The sequence below is a fragment of the Neophocaena asiaeorientalis genome, unplaced genomic scaffold (genome assembly GCF_003031525.2).
Source record: "Neophocaena asiaeorientalis asiaeorientalis breed wild unplaced genomic scaffold, Neophocaena_asiaeorientalis_V1.1 scaffold204, whole genome shotgun sequence".
Taxonomy (NCBI): Eukaryota; Metazoa; Chordata; class Mammalia; order Artiodactyla; family Phocoenidae; genus Neophocaena; species Neophocaena asiaeorientalis.
Window position 1 is genome coordinate 7,888,930 of NW_020173922.1, and position 20,661 is coordinate 7,909,590.

At 37.2% G+C, this 20,661-nt stretch overlaps 1 protein-coding gene across 5 annotated transcripts in view; it reads right to left on the reverse strand.

Annotated features, from left to right (window-relative positions):
• Positions 1–20,661, reverse strand: part of NR3C1 (nuclear receptor subfamily 3 group C member 1) — a 126,600-nt gene that overhangs the window by 9,680 nt on the left and 96,259 nt on the right. For all 5 annotated transcript variants that reach the window (XM_024752244.1, XM_024752243.1, XM_024752248.1 and 2 more), the window contains exons 4-7: positions 17,701–17,817; positions 10,853–11,131; positions 10,213–10,357; positions 6,331–6,461 (exon numbers count right to left, since the gene is read on the reverse strand). In XM_024752244.1, the coding sequence (XP_024608012.1) occupies positions 6,331–6,461; positions 10,213–10,357; positions 10,853–11,131; positions 17,701–17,817 (672 nt within the window). The remainder of the gene's footprint in view (positions 1–6,330; positions 6,462–10,212; positions 10,358–10,852; positions 11,132–17,700; positions 17,818–20,661) is intronic.

Below are 20,661 nucleotides of genomic sequence, written 5' to 3' on the forward strand. Positions count from 1 at the left end.
TGTATACTCTGTACACTCTTTCTATTTCTTGTTGTCATCCTTGAAATTTAAACTCATTTTTAACTTATCAAACTTGCCTTTTTAAAAAAATAAATATTTTATTTATTTATCTTTGGCTGCAGTGGCTCTTTGTTGCTGCGCGCAGGCTTTCTCTAGTTGGGGCGAGTGGGGGCTACTCTGTTGCGGTGCATGGGCTTCTCCTGTTGCGGAGCAGGGGCTCTAGGTGCGTGGGCCTCGGTAGTTGTGGCACGTGGGCTTATTAGTTGTGGCTCGCAGCCTACTGAGCGCAGGCTCAGTAGTTGTGGTGCACAGGCTTAGCTGCTCCACGGCGTGTGGGATCTTCCCGGACCAGGGCTCGAACCCGTGTCCCCTGCATCGGCAGGCGGATTCTTAACCACTGTGCCACCAGGGAAGTCCACCTTCTTGCCTTCTTGCGTGTATGTAATTATTGTGTACTTTAGTTCTATTTTTTAACTCCCCAAAGACACTATTACTGTTATACGGTGTCAGTTTAAATGTATCTAAATATTTACCACTTTCTCTGTTCTTTTTTCCCTCTTTAAAGATGGGATTACTTTCCTTAGCCTAAGTATATCCTTTAATATTACTTTACTGAGGATCTGTGGTGGCACATTTTCTTTTGACCTTCATTTTAAAAAAAAAAGGACTATTGGTATACTGAGGCCTTTCAAATTTAAAGTGGTTGAGATATCTGGATTAATATCTACATGTTTGTGACTGTTTTCTACTCAGTTCTTATTTCCTTTTTTCTGCCTTTTCTAGTTTTTATTGTGTTTCATATGATTCTATTTTTCTCTCCTCTCAGTATATCAATTATTACTTCTTTTTAAAACTGTGTTTAGTGGCTGCCCTAGAGTTTGCAATGTACATTTACAACGAATCTACATCTCCTTTCAAACAGCACTGTACGATTTTATAGGAAGTGCAGGGATCCTTAGAACAGTATTCCCAATTCTTCACCCCCCATCCTTTTAACATTGCGAACATTCATTTCACTTATCCATATGTTATAATCATCCCATACACTGTTGCTATTCTTACTTTAAACAGGTATTAGATCAATTAAGAAGAAAAATGAAATTTTATGTTTCTGAACTAAACTAATCTCCTTTCCTCAGCAGAACTTATTTTAACATTTTATGCAAGGCAGGTCTTCTGGCGACTAATTCTCCCAGATTCTTGTCTGAGAAGGTCTTCCTTTTGCCTTCACTTATGAAGGGTACTTTCACTGGACACCACATCTTACATGGGCGATCTTTTTCTTTCTTTCAACACTAAATAGCTCACTGCCTTCTTGCTTGCATGGTTTCTAATGAGAATTCTAATGTAATTTTTATCTTTGTTCCTTTATTAGGAACAAGTAAGCTGTTTTTTCCTCTGGCCTCTGTCAAGATTTCCTTATTGTCTTTGGTTTTCTGTCATTTGAGTAAAATATGCCTAGGTGTAGATTTTTTGCTATTTATTTATCTTTCTGGGTATTTTCCGAGCTTCCTGGATCTGTGCTTTGGGGTCTGTCATTAATTTTGGAAATTTATCAGCCTTTGTTGCTTCAAATATTTCTTCTGTTCCTTCCTTTCTTTTACTTCTGATATTCCCATTACTTGTATCCTACACCTTTTGTAATTGTCCTCACAGTTCTTGAATGTTTTGTTGCATTTTTTTCATTCCTTTTTCTCTTTGCATTTGAGTCTGGGAAGTTTCTACTGAGGTATCTTCAAGCTCAGTGATTCTTTTCCTTGGCTGTGTCAAATCTACTGATGAGCCCAGCACGCTTCATTTTCATTACAGTATTTTTAATTTCTAGCATTTTGTTTTGATTCTTTCTTAGAGTTTCTACCTCTCTGCTTACAAAACTCATATATTCTTATATGTTTACTTTTTCCATTAGAGCCCTTAATATATTAATTGTTATTTTAAATTCCCGATCTGATAATTATAACATGTGTGTCATGTCTGAGTCTGGTTTTGATGCTTTTCTCTCCAGACTGTAGTTTTAAATTGAAAGTTCTATGACATATCAGAACTGAGGTAATTAATTAGGCTTTTAATCTGGCTAGGAGCAGGTTGTGTTTAAGGCTTTCTGAAGCTATAGGTGTTAAGAGGTTTCAGTTTCCTCTAATTTCCTTGTTCTTATTTTTTTCCCCTTTTGTCTTAGAGTTTCCCTAAGAACACCTTCTTTAAATAGCTGTGTTCTGTAGCTCTCCCAGCTGTAATTCTGTATTACACTGGAACTCTGTTAATATGGTTGTAAGGTGTTGGGGATGTGGAGTATTTTATACTTTTATGGTTAAATCTCAGGTTTTTCCTTTTTTTAAATTTATTATAGTAGGCCTGAGTCCCTAGGCTCTGACCTTTAGACGTGCTTCTGAACCTTTTCTTCCCTCCTTCTTCTCCTCCCTTACATGAGACACGAAGGTAAAGGGGGCTGGAATTATCTATTTGCCCCTTTTCTCCAGGTCAGAAACATGAGGGAATCTTTCTCTGATCTTCACCTTGAAAACCTGCTGGGGATTCTGGAGGTAAACCCCAGAAAACTGTGGGGGACAACCCCCCTAAGACTGGGTCCCCAGAGTTTTTAACACACCAGCTATTCCTCACTTGACCTCCAGAAATTCATCAAAAATACTGTAAGTGTTCCTATGTTACTGGCTCCCTGTACCTTCTGTTTCCAGAAAGCTGATCTTGGCTGAGCTTCTCTGTATTTGCCTGTTTCTCCAGATTTTCAGGTAGTGGTTTGCCCTGTGACCTTACTTCACTGATGGATCTAAAAAACAGTCATTGACTGTCAGTTTGCTCAGCTTTTACTTATTTGTGAGGATGGGAGTGATAACTGCCAAGCTGTTTAATTGTGAGAGCTGAAACTGGAAAGCCACCCTCACTTTTCAGTTTTTTTTTCCTTAGCTTTCTGAAAAAACTTACTCCACTTTCTTCAATTGCTGCTGTCCTGGAAAGTTTTCAGCCATTATATCTTTTCACCTTTCATTTTGGATCTCTGATGATTATAATAAGACCAGAGCTTTCTTCAACTGGTGTGCTATGAATGGGTTATAAATGTGTTGATAATGTCTGTTATGCTGGTTGCCACTGGCTGCAAGTAGCCTTATTCCTTTACCTCGTTGTGCTATGTATGAATGCTATTTTTTATGTTCATTATGACACGAAAAGAGTTGTGAAGCACTGTTTTAGACCTCCTCCCTCAATCATGCCTCTTATCGTTGTTCATCTACATACATACATAACACACACATATATAAATATGAATACATGTATACACACATATATATATGGATCTTAAAAATTGTATTCTGGCTAATTTCTTCAGATACGTATTTCAGATTAAAGTCTCTTCAGATGTGTCTAATCTGCCTTCAGAGCCATCATTGTTTTTTTGTTTTGTTTTGTTTTTACAGTTGCACTTGTCTTTAAACTTACTAAGTATACTAGTTTACCAGGCTTTGCAAATATCCTCTAAGAGAAAGCTAGCTTCAGAGTGCAGCTTACCTCTTTCAGTACCTGCCTGCACAAAGTTTTAGTCCAGCGTTTTTTAGCAGGAGGTAAGGATACCTATCAGTGTTCTATCAGAGTAGAAGTCTAATTATATCTTAAGGTATGTATTTTCATTCTTCTGATTTTATTTTATTTTTTAAAGAACCAGTGATACATACTGGTTCAATTTACTTTTTCTTATCATCTACAATGAAAAAAAACAAAAACATACAGCTCAGTGAGTCTGGAATGTATAATAAAACTTAAAGCATCACTTTTTACCAGTAAGGTTAGTATCTTAGCACTGACCTGTACCTGGATATTACCAATCAAAATGACTCATGATCAGAAATTTAACTGTTTCCTCAAGCTTACCTCTTTAACAAGAGTACTGCTACAGATAACCTTAAAAATTAGTATTTTTCTTACTTTGAAATATTAATATTCCTTAACTCTAGTGACATTAAATAACGTTTTGTAAAATGAAGATAGTATGAAGGCATTAATTTGATGTGTGCTTTGGAAAAGCTTAAATAGATACAGTCATGTGCAGCATCCATAGCTTACAGTTACTCAGCAACTTTGAAACCACAGTTACTAATGGAATGAAGGCTTCTTTTTGTTGAAAATGCCATATTTTTACTAAGATAGACAAGATACTCTATTTTTCAGAAGTTTTCTAGTATGCCTTTGCTAGCTGAAAGTAGTCTCACTGAAGTTCATATACCAATAACTTCATCTAAACTCTCAAGATTGTTCTATAAACTCTAGATAGAATACCTCTGTCCAGCAGTCCAGCTCCAGTGCTGCATTAACCAACCTTCTAATAGTAATCAAGCGCACCTTTTGTAGGTTATATCTGTTTCTCCCATATTTCTTTTTTTAAACTAATTTTTATTGGAGTAGAGTTGATTGACAATGTTGTGTTAGTTTCTGCTATACAGCAAAGTGAATCAGTTATATTGTATATGTACATATATCCACTCTTTTTAGATTCTTGTCCTCTATAGGCCATTACAGAGTATTGAGTAGAGTTCCCTGTGCTATATGGTAGGTTCTTATTAGTTTTCTATTTTATATATAGTAGTGTGTATATGTCAATTCCAATCTCCCAATTTATCCCTCCCCCTGCTTCCCCTTTGGCAACCATAAGTTTTTCTACATCTGTGACTCTATTTCTGTTTTGTAAATAAGTTCATTTGTATCATTTGTTTTAAAGATTTCACATATAAGCAATATCATATGATATTTGACTTTCTCTGTCTGACTGACTTCACTCAGTATGACAATCTCTAGGTCCATCCATGTTGCTGCAAATGACAATCTTTTGTTCTTTTTTATGCCTAATACTCTATTGTCTATTACCACCACTTCTTTATCCATTCCTCTGTCGATGGACATTTAGGTGGCTTCCATGGCTATTGTAAATAGTGCTGCAGCGAACACTGGGGTGTGTGTAATCTTTTCGGATTATGGTTTTCTACAGATATATGTCCTGGAGCGGGATTGCTGGATCATATGGTAGCTCTATTTTTAGTTTTTCAAGAAACTTTTTATACTGTCCTCCATAGTGGATGTATCAATTTACATTCCCACCAACAGTGCAAGAGGGTTCCCTTTTCTTCACACCCTCTCCAGCATTTACTGTTTGTAGACGTTTTGATGCTGGCCATTCTGACTGGTGTGAGGTGATACCTCATTGTAGTTTTGATTTGCATTTCTCTAATAATCAGTGGTGTTGAGCAGCTTTTCATGTGACTCTTGGCCATTTCTTTGTCAGTATTTCTTTGGAGAAATGTCTATTTAGATCTTCTGCCCATTTTTTTTTTTTTTTTTTTTAATATAAATTTATTATTTATTTATTTATGGCTGCGTTGGGTTTTCGTTGCTGCACGCGGCCCTTCTCCAGTGGCGGCAAGCGGGGGCTTCTCTTCGTTGCGGTGCGTGGGCTTCTCATTGTGGTGGCCTCTCTTGTTGCAGAGCACAGGCTCTAGGCTCATGGGCTTCAGTAGTTGCAACATGCGGGCTCAGTAGTTGTGGCTCGCAGGCTCCAGAGCGCAGGCTCAGTAGTTGTGGCGCACGGGCTTAGTTGCTCCGCGACATGCGGGATCCTCCCGGACCGGGGCTCGAACCCATGTCCCCTGCACTGGCAGGCGGACTCTTAACCACTGCGCCACCAGGGAAGCCCTTCTGCCCATTTTTGATTGGGTTGTTTGTGTGTTTGATATTGAGCTGCATTAACTGTTTGTGTATTTTTAGAGATTAATCCCTTGTTGGTCACTTTGTTTGCAAATATTTTCTCCCATTCTGGGGGTTGTCTTTTCGTTTTGTTTATGGCTTCCTTTGCTGTGCAGAAGCTTTTAAGTTTTATTAGGTCTCATCCGTAATTTCTTATACACAGTAGTACTCATTGTATAACTAAAATTTGTCACCAAATAGCAGTGTAGTAGAGAAACGAAAATCATTCTTGTTGGCATTCCTTCTCTGTGTCTTCTGTAGTGGCATTGTCAAAGGTTGCAGGAAGGAAGAAGGCTGTAGATATTACAGATCGGTAGAGACCTCCTCCTCCTTGCCATGTGATTCATATACCTCTCCATTTCTCCATGATACCTATCTATCTTATGAATCTTGGTATCACTGGCTGTACCTTTCTAAAATTTACATTTATGAAAATCTAAGGTACCTGACTAGCAGGAAATAGTAGACTTGGTATAATTATTGGTGCTTTGTATACATACAAATAAACCTTTGTTTCTAGACTTCTATATTTTATGCTTTTGAATATTTAGGTGAATATTAGAAGAGAGTAGGTGTTCTACCAACCTGAAGAGAGAAGCAGTAAGGTTTTCATACAGAGATACTCTTCGTAAGATACCTGAAGTCTGTTTAACTCAGAGGAAACATAGAGCATATGTTTACATTGGTCATACATGCAGGGTAAAGCCATTCTCTGCCTGTGAAAGACAAATATCAGTGTTTGAGTTAGTTAGGAAGAAATAATTCTTGTTCCCCAAAGAAGTACTTTTTTGTTCTATTTTGCAAAGCCATGAACTCATCTAACTATTGCAATTAATGCTAATTCTCTCTGGATTAGAATTTTGGAAAACTTAATATAGTGGAGAAATTATTTTTCTACATTTGTTTTATTTAAATATTTTATAATTTATTTCTACAGAATTTATTACCAGTTATTCATTTAAATAAAGGTTTTATGGTAGTATTTGAATATGTCCAGTTAGACAACACAGTTTTAAATCCTACCCATTTGAAAACCAAACGGTATTTTCTTTCACAGCATTCCATTCTAAAGACAACTGTATGTGATACTGTTTACAGTTATGTAGAGAGTCAGAATTAGAACTTGACTCTGATACCCCAAATCTGCCTCTGACTGACATTATGAAACTGAATATTCTTCCAACTAAAGGTACTCCAGATGAATTCTCAATTAGGATTCTCAACAGTTAGTATCACATCTATGATTTTCAAAGAGTGACACTAAGAGCCTGAAACTGAGCCTCATTCATGCTTTTAAAAATACTTCAGGAGCTTTTTTTTTTTTTTTAATTTTCTAACAGAAAGTGATCTTGGACTTAAAAAGATGATTATTATCACAACAGCATAAGGACACAAGAATGGGAAATAAGAATGCCCACTTAAAAGCTATTGTTTCTGTAAGCCATTTATCCTTCAATAAAGTTGAACACTGAGAAAAAATGTGTTAACTCCTACTTTATGTAAGAAATACCAGGTTATGCTATAAGGTTATGCTATAACTGTTTAAGTCTAAATTTGAGTGCCCCCCCCCAAATAAAAAACTCTGAATTAGATTAAAAGAGGATATGCTGGTGTTTCATATAAACCTGTTCACAGTTTTAATCCCAATTAAATGACTTCAAATTGCAAGTGACTAAGAAGAGTAAATATAGTCAACACATTGTTTTGGTTTAAAGATTTTTTTGTCTGACGTGGACCATTTTTAAACTCTTTATTTGAATTTGTTACAACATTGATCATGTTTTGGATTTTTGGCTGCGAGGCATGTGGGATCTTAGCTCCCCAACCAGGGATCGAACCTACACCCCGTGCATTGGAAGGCGAAGTCTTAACCACTGGATCGCCAGGGAAGCCCAGTCAACACGTTTTTAACTTTTTAAGCAAGCATGGTCAGATTCTGAAATGAGGAGCAAGTACTAAGAAATTTCAAAGAATTTCAAATGTCTTTGAATAGACATATAAGCTACATATTTTTATCAGTTAGATTTGATCAGACAACTTAAAATCTTGTCAAATTGTGATGCAGTGGTTTTGAGCAGTCTTTTTTTTTGGCAACAGATAGTCAAGGTGACTTCTTTCTTTAAAGTAGATACCTAAGGGTATGTGTGGAGATCTGGTCTGGTGAACCACATGGCAGTGCCTGCCAGCTGACGGCAGAGCTGTGGCCCCTTCTTGGAGTACAAAGAGTGTGATTACAGTACGTATTTCACATGCCTCTTGTCATGTCTCTTCTCACTATGAAGACTGGTCTTCTCCTTCAGGTCTCACTCAGCTCAAATACTAGCCACCCTATCTGAAAAAGGCCTCTCTCTAGTAAAAACTCCATCACAGTCTGAGATTATTTATTTGATGGTTATCTGTGTGTCTCCTCAACTAGAGTGTAAGCCATAAAGGTCAGGAACTTTGTCTGTCTTGTTCTCTGCTAATACTGTACCAGGCACAAATTAGGAGTGTGGTACGTATTTGATGTTCCCCTGTTTGAAACCCCCCTCCCCCGCGCACTGGCTTCTTCATGCTCTGAGAATAAAATCTAAACTCTATTTCATGGCCTACAAGATGCTGCTTGACTTGGTCCCTGTCCACTTCTCTAAACTCATAGAACATCCTCAGTGGCTTTCTCTCAGTTCCTTACACATGCCAAGGTTGTTTCCAGCCTTTGTACTCATCTTTTCTGCCTGAGATGCCCTACCTTTCCTATAAGCTTGTTCTTTGTACTATTTTAGCACTCAGCTCTTTAGAGAGGCCTTCTGTGGTCCCCAAATCTAAAGTAGCCTATACCCTTCTCCCCTCCCCCCACACTATTCTGTCATGGCTCTCTGAAATAATTTTGGTCATTTATTTGATTTTCCTCATCAGTATGTGAGCAGGGGCCTCATCTCTTATAGCTCAAGCTCTCAAATAGTGTCTGGCACTTGGTAAGTACTCAAATATGATTCAATGAATACTGTGCTGGAAAATAAGTATTACCAACAGAGCAACCACACCAAGCCTAACTCAATAATTCAGCCTCTTTTAAAATATTTAGAGCTAGCCATCATCCAGTCTCTACTAAAATAGATACAATAATTCGAGCTTACTACATCAGGCAAGCCCCCTCCCATTTCACACTCAGCTCAGCTCAAATAGATGCTCTTCTGTAACTTCTACCTGTTCTTTTTGTGCCTGGCATACCCAACAGATAAAACAATATGTTTGCTTTATCTTCACAGGATGTCTTTTTAGGCTGTCCTCAGCGTTCTCCAGTGTCCTTTTCTCCTTCCTCCATTCATCCTCTGTTCATCAGCTGATGTTAGTTTCCAAACTCCTTGCCACTCTGGACATATTTACAGTCACTGTTACTTTTAATATGGCATCCTGAACACAAACTACTAATGATGGGTTAACTCACATAGAGTACAACGAGACTATTATTCTAATAATGTGGTTTAAGATTTCATTAATTTTTTGGGAATTCTTAGTAGCACCCAGAGCTCACAATTCTAACATCTCTTTTTTCACATGAACACAAATCTCCTTCAGTTTTCACTGTGCCCAGACCAATGGGTAGGTATATGTGAGTGTGTGACTCTCCTGTTTGCATTCTAATAAAGGAAATAGGCTGTGAGTACAAAAAGGTAGTAATAAAAGGTAGAAAGTGGTAAGAGCTAGGGATGTACAGCAGAGAGGTTTTACATGGTGGTATGAACATCATGAGCTAGGGGTGTGTTGGAAGAACAGATCACGCTGAGTGGGAACAAAGAGTACGTGAAGGAGAACAACGAGAGATAAAAAAGATGAGGCCAGAAACCATGCTGAGTATGCACTGAGTGCTCACTGAAGACACCTGTGTGTCGGGGTGATACATTATACGATCAAACTGCATTAGGAAGAAAAGCTTAGCATGATGGAGGATAAACTGGAGGCGGAAAACTAGTTAGAAAACAACTGCAGTGGGTACGGGGGAATGGATATCTGAAGTATTTCACAGGCCTAGAGGACTAAAGTGTGGTTCTTCTCTCCCAAATTTAAAAATAAAATCTTGTTCCCATGTTCTTTCCGAGTCACAGACATTGAGTGATACCTCTTGTCTCTGGGTCCATACGTGTCATCCCCATCTGTAATTGTCCCTGCTGAAAGCAAGATCAGTATGAATTGCATCATGCAATGCAACCACTGCATCTGTTTCCTTTCTGAAATAGGGTTACATAATTAAAACAAGGCCACAGTAAGATTCCTTTTTACTTGCTGTAGACTTTACTGACCCAAAGCGATGCTCACTATTTAAAAAAAATATCCTTAAATTACAGTAATAATGCCACGTGTAATTTGCTCTGCATGACACTTGGCCTGCCTTAAGCATTGATAAACTCTATTTCAAGTTTACCCGGTTCCAAGATACCTGGTAGGATTGATTCAGTCCTGAAGGAAAATGACTCACAAATGACTTACTCATTAATAATCAGATCAGGAGCAAAACACAGCAAGTTTGAACTTGATTGTCTGTATGATCTCCACCCCAGGGCGAATGACATGAGGAACATCCATGAATATTGCAGTAGGGTCATTTGGTCATCCAGGTGTAAGTTCCTGAATCCTGAATTAAGGGGAATAAAGGTATGAGGAAACATTCTAGTTGCCAAAGAGAAGATCATCCCTCTCTGGGAACTGCCAAAGACAGTTCTGGAGGACTCTTAACAGATAGAGGAAATGAAGCACAATGTGAGCACAGTATTCCTTTGTCATCTGGTATGTTAAGACCAAAGCCCTCGGTACTTTTTAATAGCATTCAATGTAAGAAAACTTAAGAGTTGCCAATTTTTGTCACCTTTTGCCTATGTGAGTAAATATGGACTAAATAGTAAAATGCTATACTAAATAGTAAATTAGAAAGCCAAGAGTCCTGTCCCGGGATGATACTCATTCAGTGAATTTAAGTTAAAAAAAAATTTCCCCTGATATTTATACCTTTTCCCCCCTTGATGGAGTGGGGATGGCAGGAGGCCGTGGGACCAGGGTGATAGAAAGCCCGAATGTTTCATTTAAAAGATTCTAAGACTTGTGCCTTAGTTGCGTTATCTTTGCACCTTACCTGGTATCGCCTTTGCCCATTTCACCGCTGCGATCACCTGCCGCCCACCTAACATGTTGAGTGTAGTCATGATCCGCCAAGTTGTATCTGGAATGGAGCTGTCGTAGCCCGCATATACCACCTCCGGCTCAATGACCTCCAGCAGTGACACCAGGGTAGGGGTGAGTTGCGGTAACGTTGCAGGGACTATTGTTTTGTTAGCAGAATTTTCAGAAGTTTCTTGTGAGACTCCTGTAGTGGCCTGCTGAATTCCTTTTATCTTTTTCTTTGTTTTACGAGCTGTGGGTATATTAAAAAAAAAATACACAGAAATCAGCTGTAATGGGAAAATCTGGGCAGCACAGTTCATTAAAGAGGTATTTTAATTTCTGCAACTATTTAATTTGAAAGAGGAGAAATCTTTTATTTAGCAATCATGATAAGAGAAAAACACATTTTTGCCTGAAAGCAAAGGATCAAGAGGAACCTGTTCATTTATTAATTTCCTCTACAGATAAGCCATTCTTCATTATAGTTATACTTTATATCAAGTGTCTTACAACAAACACTATGTTAAAACAATATAAACAAATCACTCACCTAGATTCTTCCATAAAGTAATTTCTGTTTCAGTTTCTCTCCAAAGTAAAAACTGTCATTAGTTATACAAGGCAAATTACTTTTATTATCAACTGAAAGAAAGAATCTCAGTTTGTAATCCCAGACTAGTAACTGTGGCTTATGGGTATATGTGATGAAGACTGTTATACGCTTGCACAAAGTCCCCTTCTTATCAAGACAGTAAGATGACATAGGAGATCACACACTAAAAACAGTATTAGTTCTAACAGCAGAAGAATCCACTTTTTACCTTTATATGATGGATACTATATGGGACTTAAAAACCTTTGTGGAGATGAAGAGAAAAACTTTAAATTTCTTTACATACATTACCAGTGGATAATTTCCCTTTTATGAGAGATTTATATTCATGACTCTATAAGCCTAAAGTATCCATTTTCATGTACTATATAAAGTAACTAAAACCATCTTTTATTTTTGACTTAGTTTGGAACAGTATAGTCAAATTACAGCATGGATTCTATAGATTTTTTAGTATTCACTCTTGAATTTACTCGTTCTAGTGAAAAATAAAAATATCAGGCAAGAAAAGAATTTTAGTATTCCTAAAGAGAAAGCACTCAGAACTCCAAGGAAGGGCAAGGAATGTAATTTGTATGAAAGAAGAAATGTACCTATCTCAGTTGTCAGGTGTGCGAACCATTTTGCTAAGGGAAAAGTAAATGCTAATCACATTTAAAATAATTATTAGATCCTCTGTCCCTAAAATGCCAAAGTACCTAGTTTGTGGAGGACAGATGTGGTGGCGAGAACTATGTATCTCAATGTACAGCGTTAGAAAGGAAAAAACCCTGCTGTCTACACTGAATAGAATGGTCCCATTTCTTATTGTGCTGAGACATTTAAGAATTTTTAGTTAACCTTTCAAAACAGAGAAACAGGATCACGATAGATCTGTTCTAATTTATTTTACCACGCTCTATTGAAGATACAGTATGCTGTAGTAGTGGAGAGAGCCTAAATATGAAACCAGCATGTTTGAATATAATCCTGGCTCTGCCACTGAGCAGTTGGGTATCTGTGCAAGTTATTCCCTGGGCCTTAGTTTCCTCTTCTGTAAAATGAGGATAATATTAGTACCTACCTCACAGGGTCCGTTGATAACTAAGTTAAAATATATAAAATGCGTAAAACAGTTCTTGGCACACGTTAAGCGCTGTATAAGAATGATCATTGCCACAACTGGTGGTAAAATACAGTTGTGGAATATTTTGAATTCACATAGTCCAAGTCTACAGAGGAGTGATGAAGTTTTAAAAAAGGAAGAGCTCCTACACATAAGGAAACCCTTTAAACAACCAAAGGTATCTCACTGACACCCAGATCTCCAAATCGTGGAATGTACTTTGTTGTTGACAAAGTAAACAAGAACATGCATATCCCCAGTCAATACACTGAAACAGTACAGTAAAAACTTCAGTTAACCATAACTTTACATTTGTCTAGAATATGTGTTCCTACACTCCACATTAAAACAAAGAAGAAAGGACAATGCCGAACTGGAGGATTTTAAAGTCTTCTCACCATAAAAACTCCTAGAAGAGAACATAGGCAAAACATTCTGATATAAATCGTACCAATGTTTTCTTAAGTCTGTCTCCCAAGGCAATAGAAATGAAAACCAAAATAAACAAATGAGACCTAATCAAACTTACAAGCTTTTGCACAGCAAAGGAAACCATTAAAAAAGGAAAAGACAAATCTACAGACTGGGAGAAAATATTTGTAAATGATGTGACTGACAAGGGCTTAATTTCCAAAATACACAAACAGCTCATACAACTCGACAACAGGAAAGAAACAACCCATTCGAAAAATAGGCAGAAGACCTAAGTAGACATTTCTCCAGAGAAATACAGATGGCCAATAGGCACATGAAAAGATGCTCAACGTTGCTAATTATTAGAGAAATGCAAATTAAAACTACAATGAGGTATCACCTCATGCCAGTCAGAATGGCCATCATTAAGAAGTCTACAAATAAGAAGTGCTGGAGAGGGTGTGGAGAAAAGGGAACCCTCCTGCACTGTTGGTGGGAATTTAAGTTGGTATAACCACTGTGGAAAACAGTATGGAGGTTCCTCAGAAAACTAAAAATAGAGTTGCCAGATGATCCAGCAATCCCACTCCTGGGCATATATCCACACAGAACTATAATTCAAGAAGATACATGCATCCCTATGTTCACAGAAGCACTGTTCACAATAACAACCTAAGTCTCCATCGACAGATGAATGGATAAAGAAGATGTGGCACATGTACACAGTGGAGTACTACTCAGACATTAAGAAAACCCCCAAAGTAATGCCATTTGCAGCAACATGGATGCAACTAGAGATTAGCACACTAAGTAAGTCAGAAAGAGAAAGACAATACCATATGATAACACTTATATGTGGAATCTGAACTAGGACACAAATGAACCTATCTACAAAACAGAAACAGACTCACAGACACAGAGAATAGACTGGTGGCTGCCAAGGGAGAGTGTGGTGGGGGAGGGCTGGATTGGGAGTTTGGGATTAGCAGATGCGAACTGGTACATAAAGAATGGATAAATAACAAGGCCCTAACTAACTTATAGCGCAGGGAACTATATTCAATATCCTGTGATAAAGTATGATGGAAAAGAATATGAAAAGAATGTGCTGTACAGCAGTAATTACCACAACATTGTAATTCAACAACATTTGTTAATTCAACTATACTTCAATAAAAAATCGTAAAAAAATAAAGATCAAAGGAAAAAAATTTAAAAATCATCTTCTATACCCAATATATAATCAGTTTAATTTCTTACTGCTTATCTAAGAACTGATGCTTCAAGCTCAGAAAGGCCTATTGAGCCCAACCAAGTGTGTTGTGCTGACTATGTACTATTTTCACAGAACTGTGGCAAGGAGTTGTTAATTGAATTAGTTAAGCAATCACTATTCTTAATCACAATTTAGTTAATAAGATTTTTCTCTAAGTTCCTGACCCCTTGGAGCATACAGGACATTAGCAGTCAATATATGATCTCTACAGAAGTGTTCACGAGTCTGTGATAGCTCCATTTCATTCTTAAGAAAAGTAAAGAAATCTTACTTAGCTTAAAACTTAGCTTAAAAATATTAGTTATGAAATATGATACCATAAGCCTCCTTGCCTATAAGTTCCACTTGACCCTCATGACAAAAATAAAACTATAATTAGGAATAATTACAATACACCTTAAAATGAAAAAACGTTTAGGATCACCATTAAAAAACTTACTGTACTCAAATGCCAGGCACTTTAAGCAGTGAAGGAGGTTGCCTTAAACTAAATCTTGAGAGTCACTTGGTATGGAGCAACAGTATCAAAATACAGCACTTGTGGTACTAAATTACATTTATGGAGAGCACTGGGCTCTGACTGCTTCTGCAAAATTACTCTCAGAAGGCTATCGTGAAACTGCTTAGGGGAAACACTCCGATGAACAAGGGAACATTTTTAAAGATTGTTTAAAGAAAAACAAAGAAGAGCAATGTAGTTCAGCCATGTGTTTCATGCCCAAGTACTAAGTATTATTAAGTATTATTGCCCACCAAATACTTCTGGGACACACACATACCTACTCCAAATAAAAGTTTTATATATACTGGAATAATTAAAAACAAAAGTGAGGCTTTCACACTAAAACCACATATACACAAAAACTGATTTTTTAAAGCCTTTCTTTAAATTTTTCTACAAGTAGAGCTACATTATCAACTGCATGATATGTGCTACCTAATAGCTAATATATGATTAAATAACAAACTAGAACTGTGTAGTGTAAGTGGACATAAGGTTAATAATCTTGGTCCTACTTGAAGGTGGTTTTAATATGAGGGTCCAAAATAAGCTCTTTGAGTAGAAGAATGTATATCAGAGACTAGCATGTAGTAGCTCTTGACAAAGGCTAGTTTCCCCAGTATTCTGATATTTTATATGACAACTTATAGAAGCATGCAGTGTGGTGGTTTTTTATTTCAGTGTTTTGAGAAATTGTAGCTTAGTTCAAATTGTACATTTAAATCTTATTCTTTCAAAAAAGTTGACTTTTCAATGGAAGACCTGATTAGAAATGGCAGTGATGGTATATTTGATAATACAGAGAAAATGAGATGTCACTTGCTGCCTTGGTCTTCTGGTGAGGTAAAGGCAAAGGGCACTACAGCTGTTACTAAATTGTAAGAAGGAGGAGAAATGGGACAAACTTACTAACCTGGTCCATCAGAATCACTATTTTATAGGTGATATATCTTATTTCTTTTGAATAAAAAAATTCCCTTATACTTGGGATAGGGGAGGAATTGCTCAAAAGAGCATTATATGCTTAAAGCTCCAAAGATCAAAGTAAAGCTTGATGTGTATTTGGGAAAGCATCTAAAATGTTACTGGGTAAGCAACCACACTATATTAGGGATATGACAGAATTTTATTTGAGCTTGTCCTTTGAGTAAACTTATTTCTAAATATAAAATAGCTGAGATGAAAACAATGGGGATTAAAGGAAAGTAGAAAAACTGGGGCTGGAGAAAAAAAATACATAAACCAAGCACTAAAACCTGACATGCGCTATTATTTAAATGGTGAGAGAACAGAAAAATGAAACTAAAATATGCACAGAGATGTGATATGTAAGAAAGGAATAACTATCTGGTTTTCTTTGTAACAAGAAGAAATTATCCTTGTGGTACTGAAAGTGAACTTCTACATGAATGTGTAATCAATCTCTGTAGTTTTTGTAACACCTACAAGAAGGTGGGCATTTGTCATTTTCTTTTTTCTTTCTTAAAAAATATTTTTGGGGTTTTGTGTTTTTGGCCGCACCATGCAGCATGCAGGATCTTAGTTCCTCAACCAGGAATTGAACCCATGCCCCCTGCATTGGAAGCGCAGAGAACCGCTGGATCACCAGGGAAGTCCCAGCTATCATTTTCTTTAAAGCAATGTTTAATACGTTGACACTCTGTAATAAAGTGATTGGTGTGTCATGAAGGTCTGTAAAACATGGTGAAGAAAAGACTAATTTAATCTGTCTTTTTTGCTATCGAAGTAATATGAAGAACTGAGAAGATAATGTTGTGTGTCTGGTTTGGGGAATTAGAGTACAGTCACACCCATAAATCTACTTTATATTTAAAAACATATACACACAGTGTGTACTAGATAGCACCAACAGTCTCTCTTCTGTCAAAAGAACCACATGGTTTCCATTCTCCCTCTAATATCACCATATTTGACAAGATTAGTCTTTCCAAAATACAAGTCTAATCATGTCTCTGCCCTTATTTTCCACCTACTCCTACTCAACTTCTCTAGATTTAAAATTCAATGTTGCTTCTTCTAGGAAGCTTTCCCTGCCTTTTAGGACAGAATTAGGTGACCTTCCTTTTGCTCCTGTAGCTCTCTATTCCTTTTGTAGTGTGCTGTACCATTTTGTGATTGACTCTGCAACCTAACTAGACAGTAAAGTACTTGAATACAGGCACTATTTTACTGATGTTCAATGCAGACACTGTTTTACGTCTAGTGCTTGCCTTGGTGAGTACTTGTTGAATAGTGCTTGCCTTGGTGAGTACTTGTTGAATCAAAGTGCACAGGGGTTACTAGATCACCACTACCACCTTCATGGAACTTGCAGTTTCAACTAAGGCAAAATTCCAAACGTTTTTTCCAGAGGAAAGATTTTAAATGATGAGATCAATTTTAATTATACAGCTTGTTATATAAACCAGGATATGAAACTTATAACTAGTTTCAGATTTCTTCTTTGCTTGAAAAACAAACAAAACCCATCCAACGCCTCCTTGAGGAGTTTTTTCCCCCCTGTAGATTTGTAACAAAAGATTTATATATACACATATGTGCCAAGTAAAAGGTAAACAACAGAATAATGGACATGTAACTATATCTAGTATAAAAACATTTCTAACCGTAGCAAATAGTTTTGAGGTTGAAAAAAGAAATAAGAAAGATCAAAGTAATGTTTCTTCAAGTCTTATAAGTTTCATTATTACATAATTTTCTTTCTTAGCATATAGTCTGGCTACACTGAATTCAGTGTAAAAGTTGGTGAATAAACTTAGGCAGAATATGAAATACTCATTTAAAATCCTACTTTTAATTATTACATCTGCTTATGTATATTTTAAAAAGTAAAACAATAAATTTTTATATGATGCAGAGACAGTTCATTTTAGATATTTTTACATTACCTTCCAGGTTCATTCCTGCTTGAAGACATTTTCTATAGCGGCATGCTGGGCAGTTTTTTCTTCGAATTTTATCAATGATGCAATCATTTCTTCCAGCACAAAGATAATTGTGCTGTCCTATATGGAAAATAAAGGCACTGTTAAAATTTCACAGGCCTTAAAGGATATTTTTATGGAGAGGCTCTTTGCTGTTGTTGTTGTTTTGGGTGGAACATAGCCAAGGACCAAAGGCATTGATTAAGAAACATATAGTGTACTTTCTTACATTCATTACAAAGCTGAGAGGTCAACTTAAAATAAAAAGCCTTTCATATTCTGTTTGACACACATAGTTCATTAAAAAAAACTTTACTGCAGTATACATATAGAAAAGCTCACAAATCCTAAGTGTGCCACCTAACCTAATACATTTTCATAAGCCGAACACTTCCATGTAATCAGCTCTCATATCAAGAAGCGGAACAGTTCCCCCACAAACCCTCTTGTTGCCCCCTTCCAGTCCCTACCTACCAGGGGTAACCTCTTTCTTGATAAGCTGTTCTTTAAATTGTGCTTTAAACAGTTGTTTCTTCTAACAATTACAGAAGATCTCTGTATTTTATTTATTCTATTTATAGAAGATCTCATTATTTTATTATGACTTCTAACTTAATGCTAAGGAGGACTAGAGAAAGAGGAAACTGGTTTAAAAATACTGTGAGAGCCGCAAAAGGAAAATGACTTTAATTCAGCATTGCACCACCGTATGCAAATAAAGCGTGCTCCCCTTCCAAATTTTTAAATAAAGTGATAGGTAAACACTTCAATTATGTTAAGGTTGCCAGCAATTAGTTAGGTGTATCACAGACTTGGCAAACTAAGCTACTGTATATAGGACTTAGGGAGATTTGTTCATTATTTCACATGCTTTTTGACTCCAAATACTAAAGATCGTTACTGTTTAAAATCTTCTGCCACCCAGTATTAAATGTGCTAAGAGGCAGAAATGCAGTTTTCACCTGTCAAAAATTTTCAAGGAAAATTTAAAAGGGACTTCCCTGGTGGCGCAGTGGTTAAGGATCCGCCTGCCAAAGCAGGGGACACAGGTTCGAGCCCTGGTCCGGGAAGATCCCACATGCCGTGGAGCGACTAAGCCTGCGGGCCATAGCTACTGAGCCTGCGCGCCTAGAGCCCGTGCTCTGCAGCAAGAGAAGCCACCACGATGAGAAGCCCACGCACCGCAACGAAGAGTAGCCCCGGCTCACCACAACCCGCGCACAGCAACGAAGACCCAATGCAGCCAAAAATAAATAAATTAATTAAAAAGAACAACAAAAAAAGGGACAGACAGAAAGTCTTCCTACCCTCTCCCTCCCCTCAATTGTACCCTATTTTGTTGAAGAAAACTATCTGAAGATTTGCTAGCCTGGCAAAAATTGAAAGGATCCTCCTACACAAGACCAGCGTATCTAAATAGATACACTAGATAATTAAGAGTCTGTGTCTTTACACTAGAGGGGATGGTCTTCAGAAGACTACTGGACATTTGTCTGCTCAAAAATAAATCATATTCAAAGAAAAGAGAAAAAATCATAATCATCAATTCATTAGGTTGAATATACCTAGTCTAATTTCTGGGAAAAGATACTTTATGCATAGAATAATCTACTTGACTTGGATGAAAATAAACTATATTCGTTTCTTCCTAACATGTTAAATCACACTGCTTCTTAAGCATTAGTTTGGGGTAGATGGTTAACTGTATCAGGTTCAATTCTTTGTGAGAAATAGGCCACAGAATTGACTAATGGTCGACAATTCAGCTTTGTTCCAGAGTTGTCCTCCAATGCCAAATGTCTGTACGAGCTGTTTCAATTCCTTTCTGTATTGTGTAAGTTTGCTAGCTTCTTTACTTGGACGTGAAATGGAAGCACTAATGCAATAATTCTAGCCTCTATACAGTTTAAGTAGGAACAACAGATGCCATCGTAATTGAAGCACTTATAATACACAGAAGTTCTACCCCATAAGAATATCCCTGAATCACTGTCCTGTAGTTAATTGAAAAAATTACTCATTGCTAAACACAGAAAAAGTTTCAGTGCGTTATTTGTATCTAACCAAAAGATGAGAATGTGCATGTTATGCTAATAATGATTTCTTTATCCCAGGCATGTCTCGAGCACAATTAAGAATCTGAGCTACACGATCAGGGGGCATTGTACCTTCGTAAGTTCTAATCAGCTCTTTCTGGTTATTAGTATGAAGTTGGACAAGCCTTTGGGTGTGTTATCTCTAAAAAGGATAGTGGTCACTATTTACAAGGCATGGACATGTACCACTAACAGTCACTCCCTGTCAATCATTTTGATAAGACAATAAGACATCTTAGTTTGGAATTCCTGTGTCCTTTACCACTTGGTAAATTCCCTTTCTAACTAAAAAGAGAGAGATGTCAGGAGAAGAGCCTTCGGGCCAGCTGGAATTTCTCAACATTGTTTTGTTTGCATTGTATTTATATTTTTATGGTAAAAATCTGTTTTTGGCAATTGATTCTATTTCTATTTATGGTAGATGTGGTAGCCAGCCTCCAAGATGGCCCCCAGTGGTCTCTGTCTCCTGGTATTCACACTCTTAGATAGTCCCTTCCCAAACTGTACCAGCACTGGTCTGTGTGACCAATAAAATACAGCACAAGTGACAAGTATATCACATCTAAGATTAAGTTATAAAGATATTATGTTCCCGTATTTGTCACAGCCTCTCTTGTGGATCATTTGTTCCAGGGGAGGCCAGCTGCTATGTTGAGAGCAACACTAGAGGAGGCCCACATAATGAGGAACTGAAGCTTCCTGCGAAAAGCAATGTTAATGGGCTGGGAAGTGGATCCTCTAGCCCCACTCAAGCCTTCAGATGACTGCAGCTTCCACCAACAGTCTGAATGTAACTTCATGAGAGTCCCAGGACTACCCAGCTAATAAG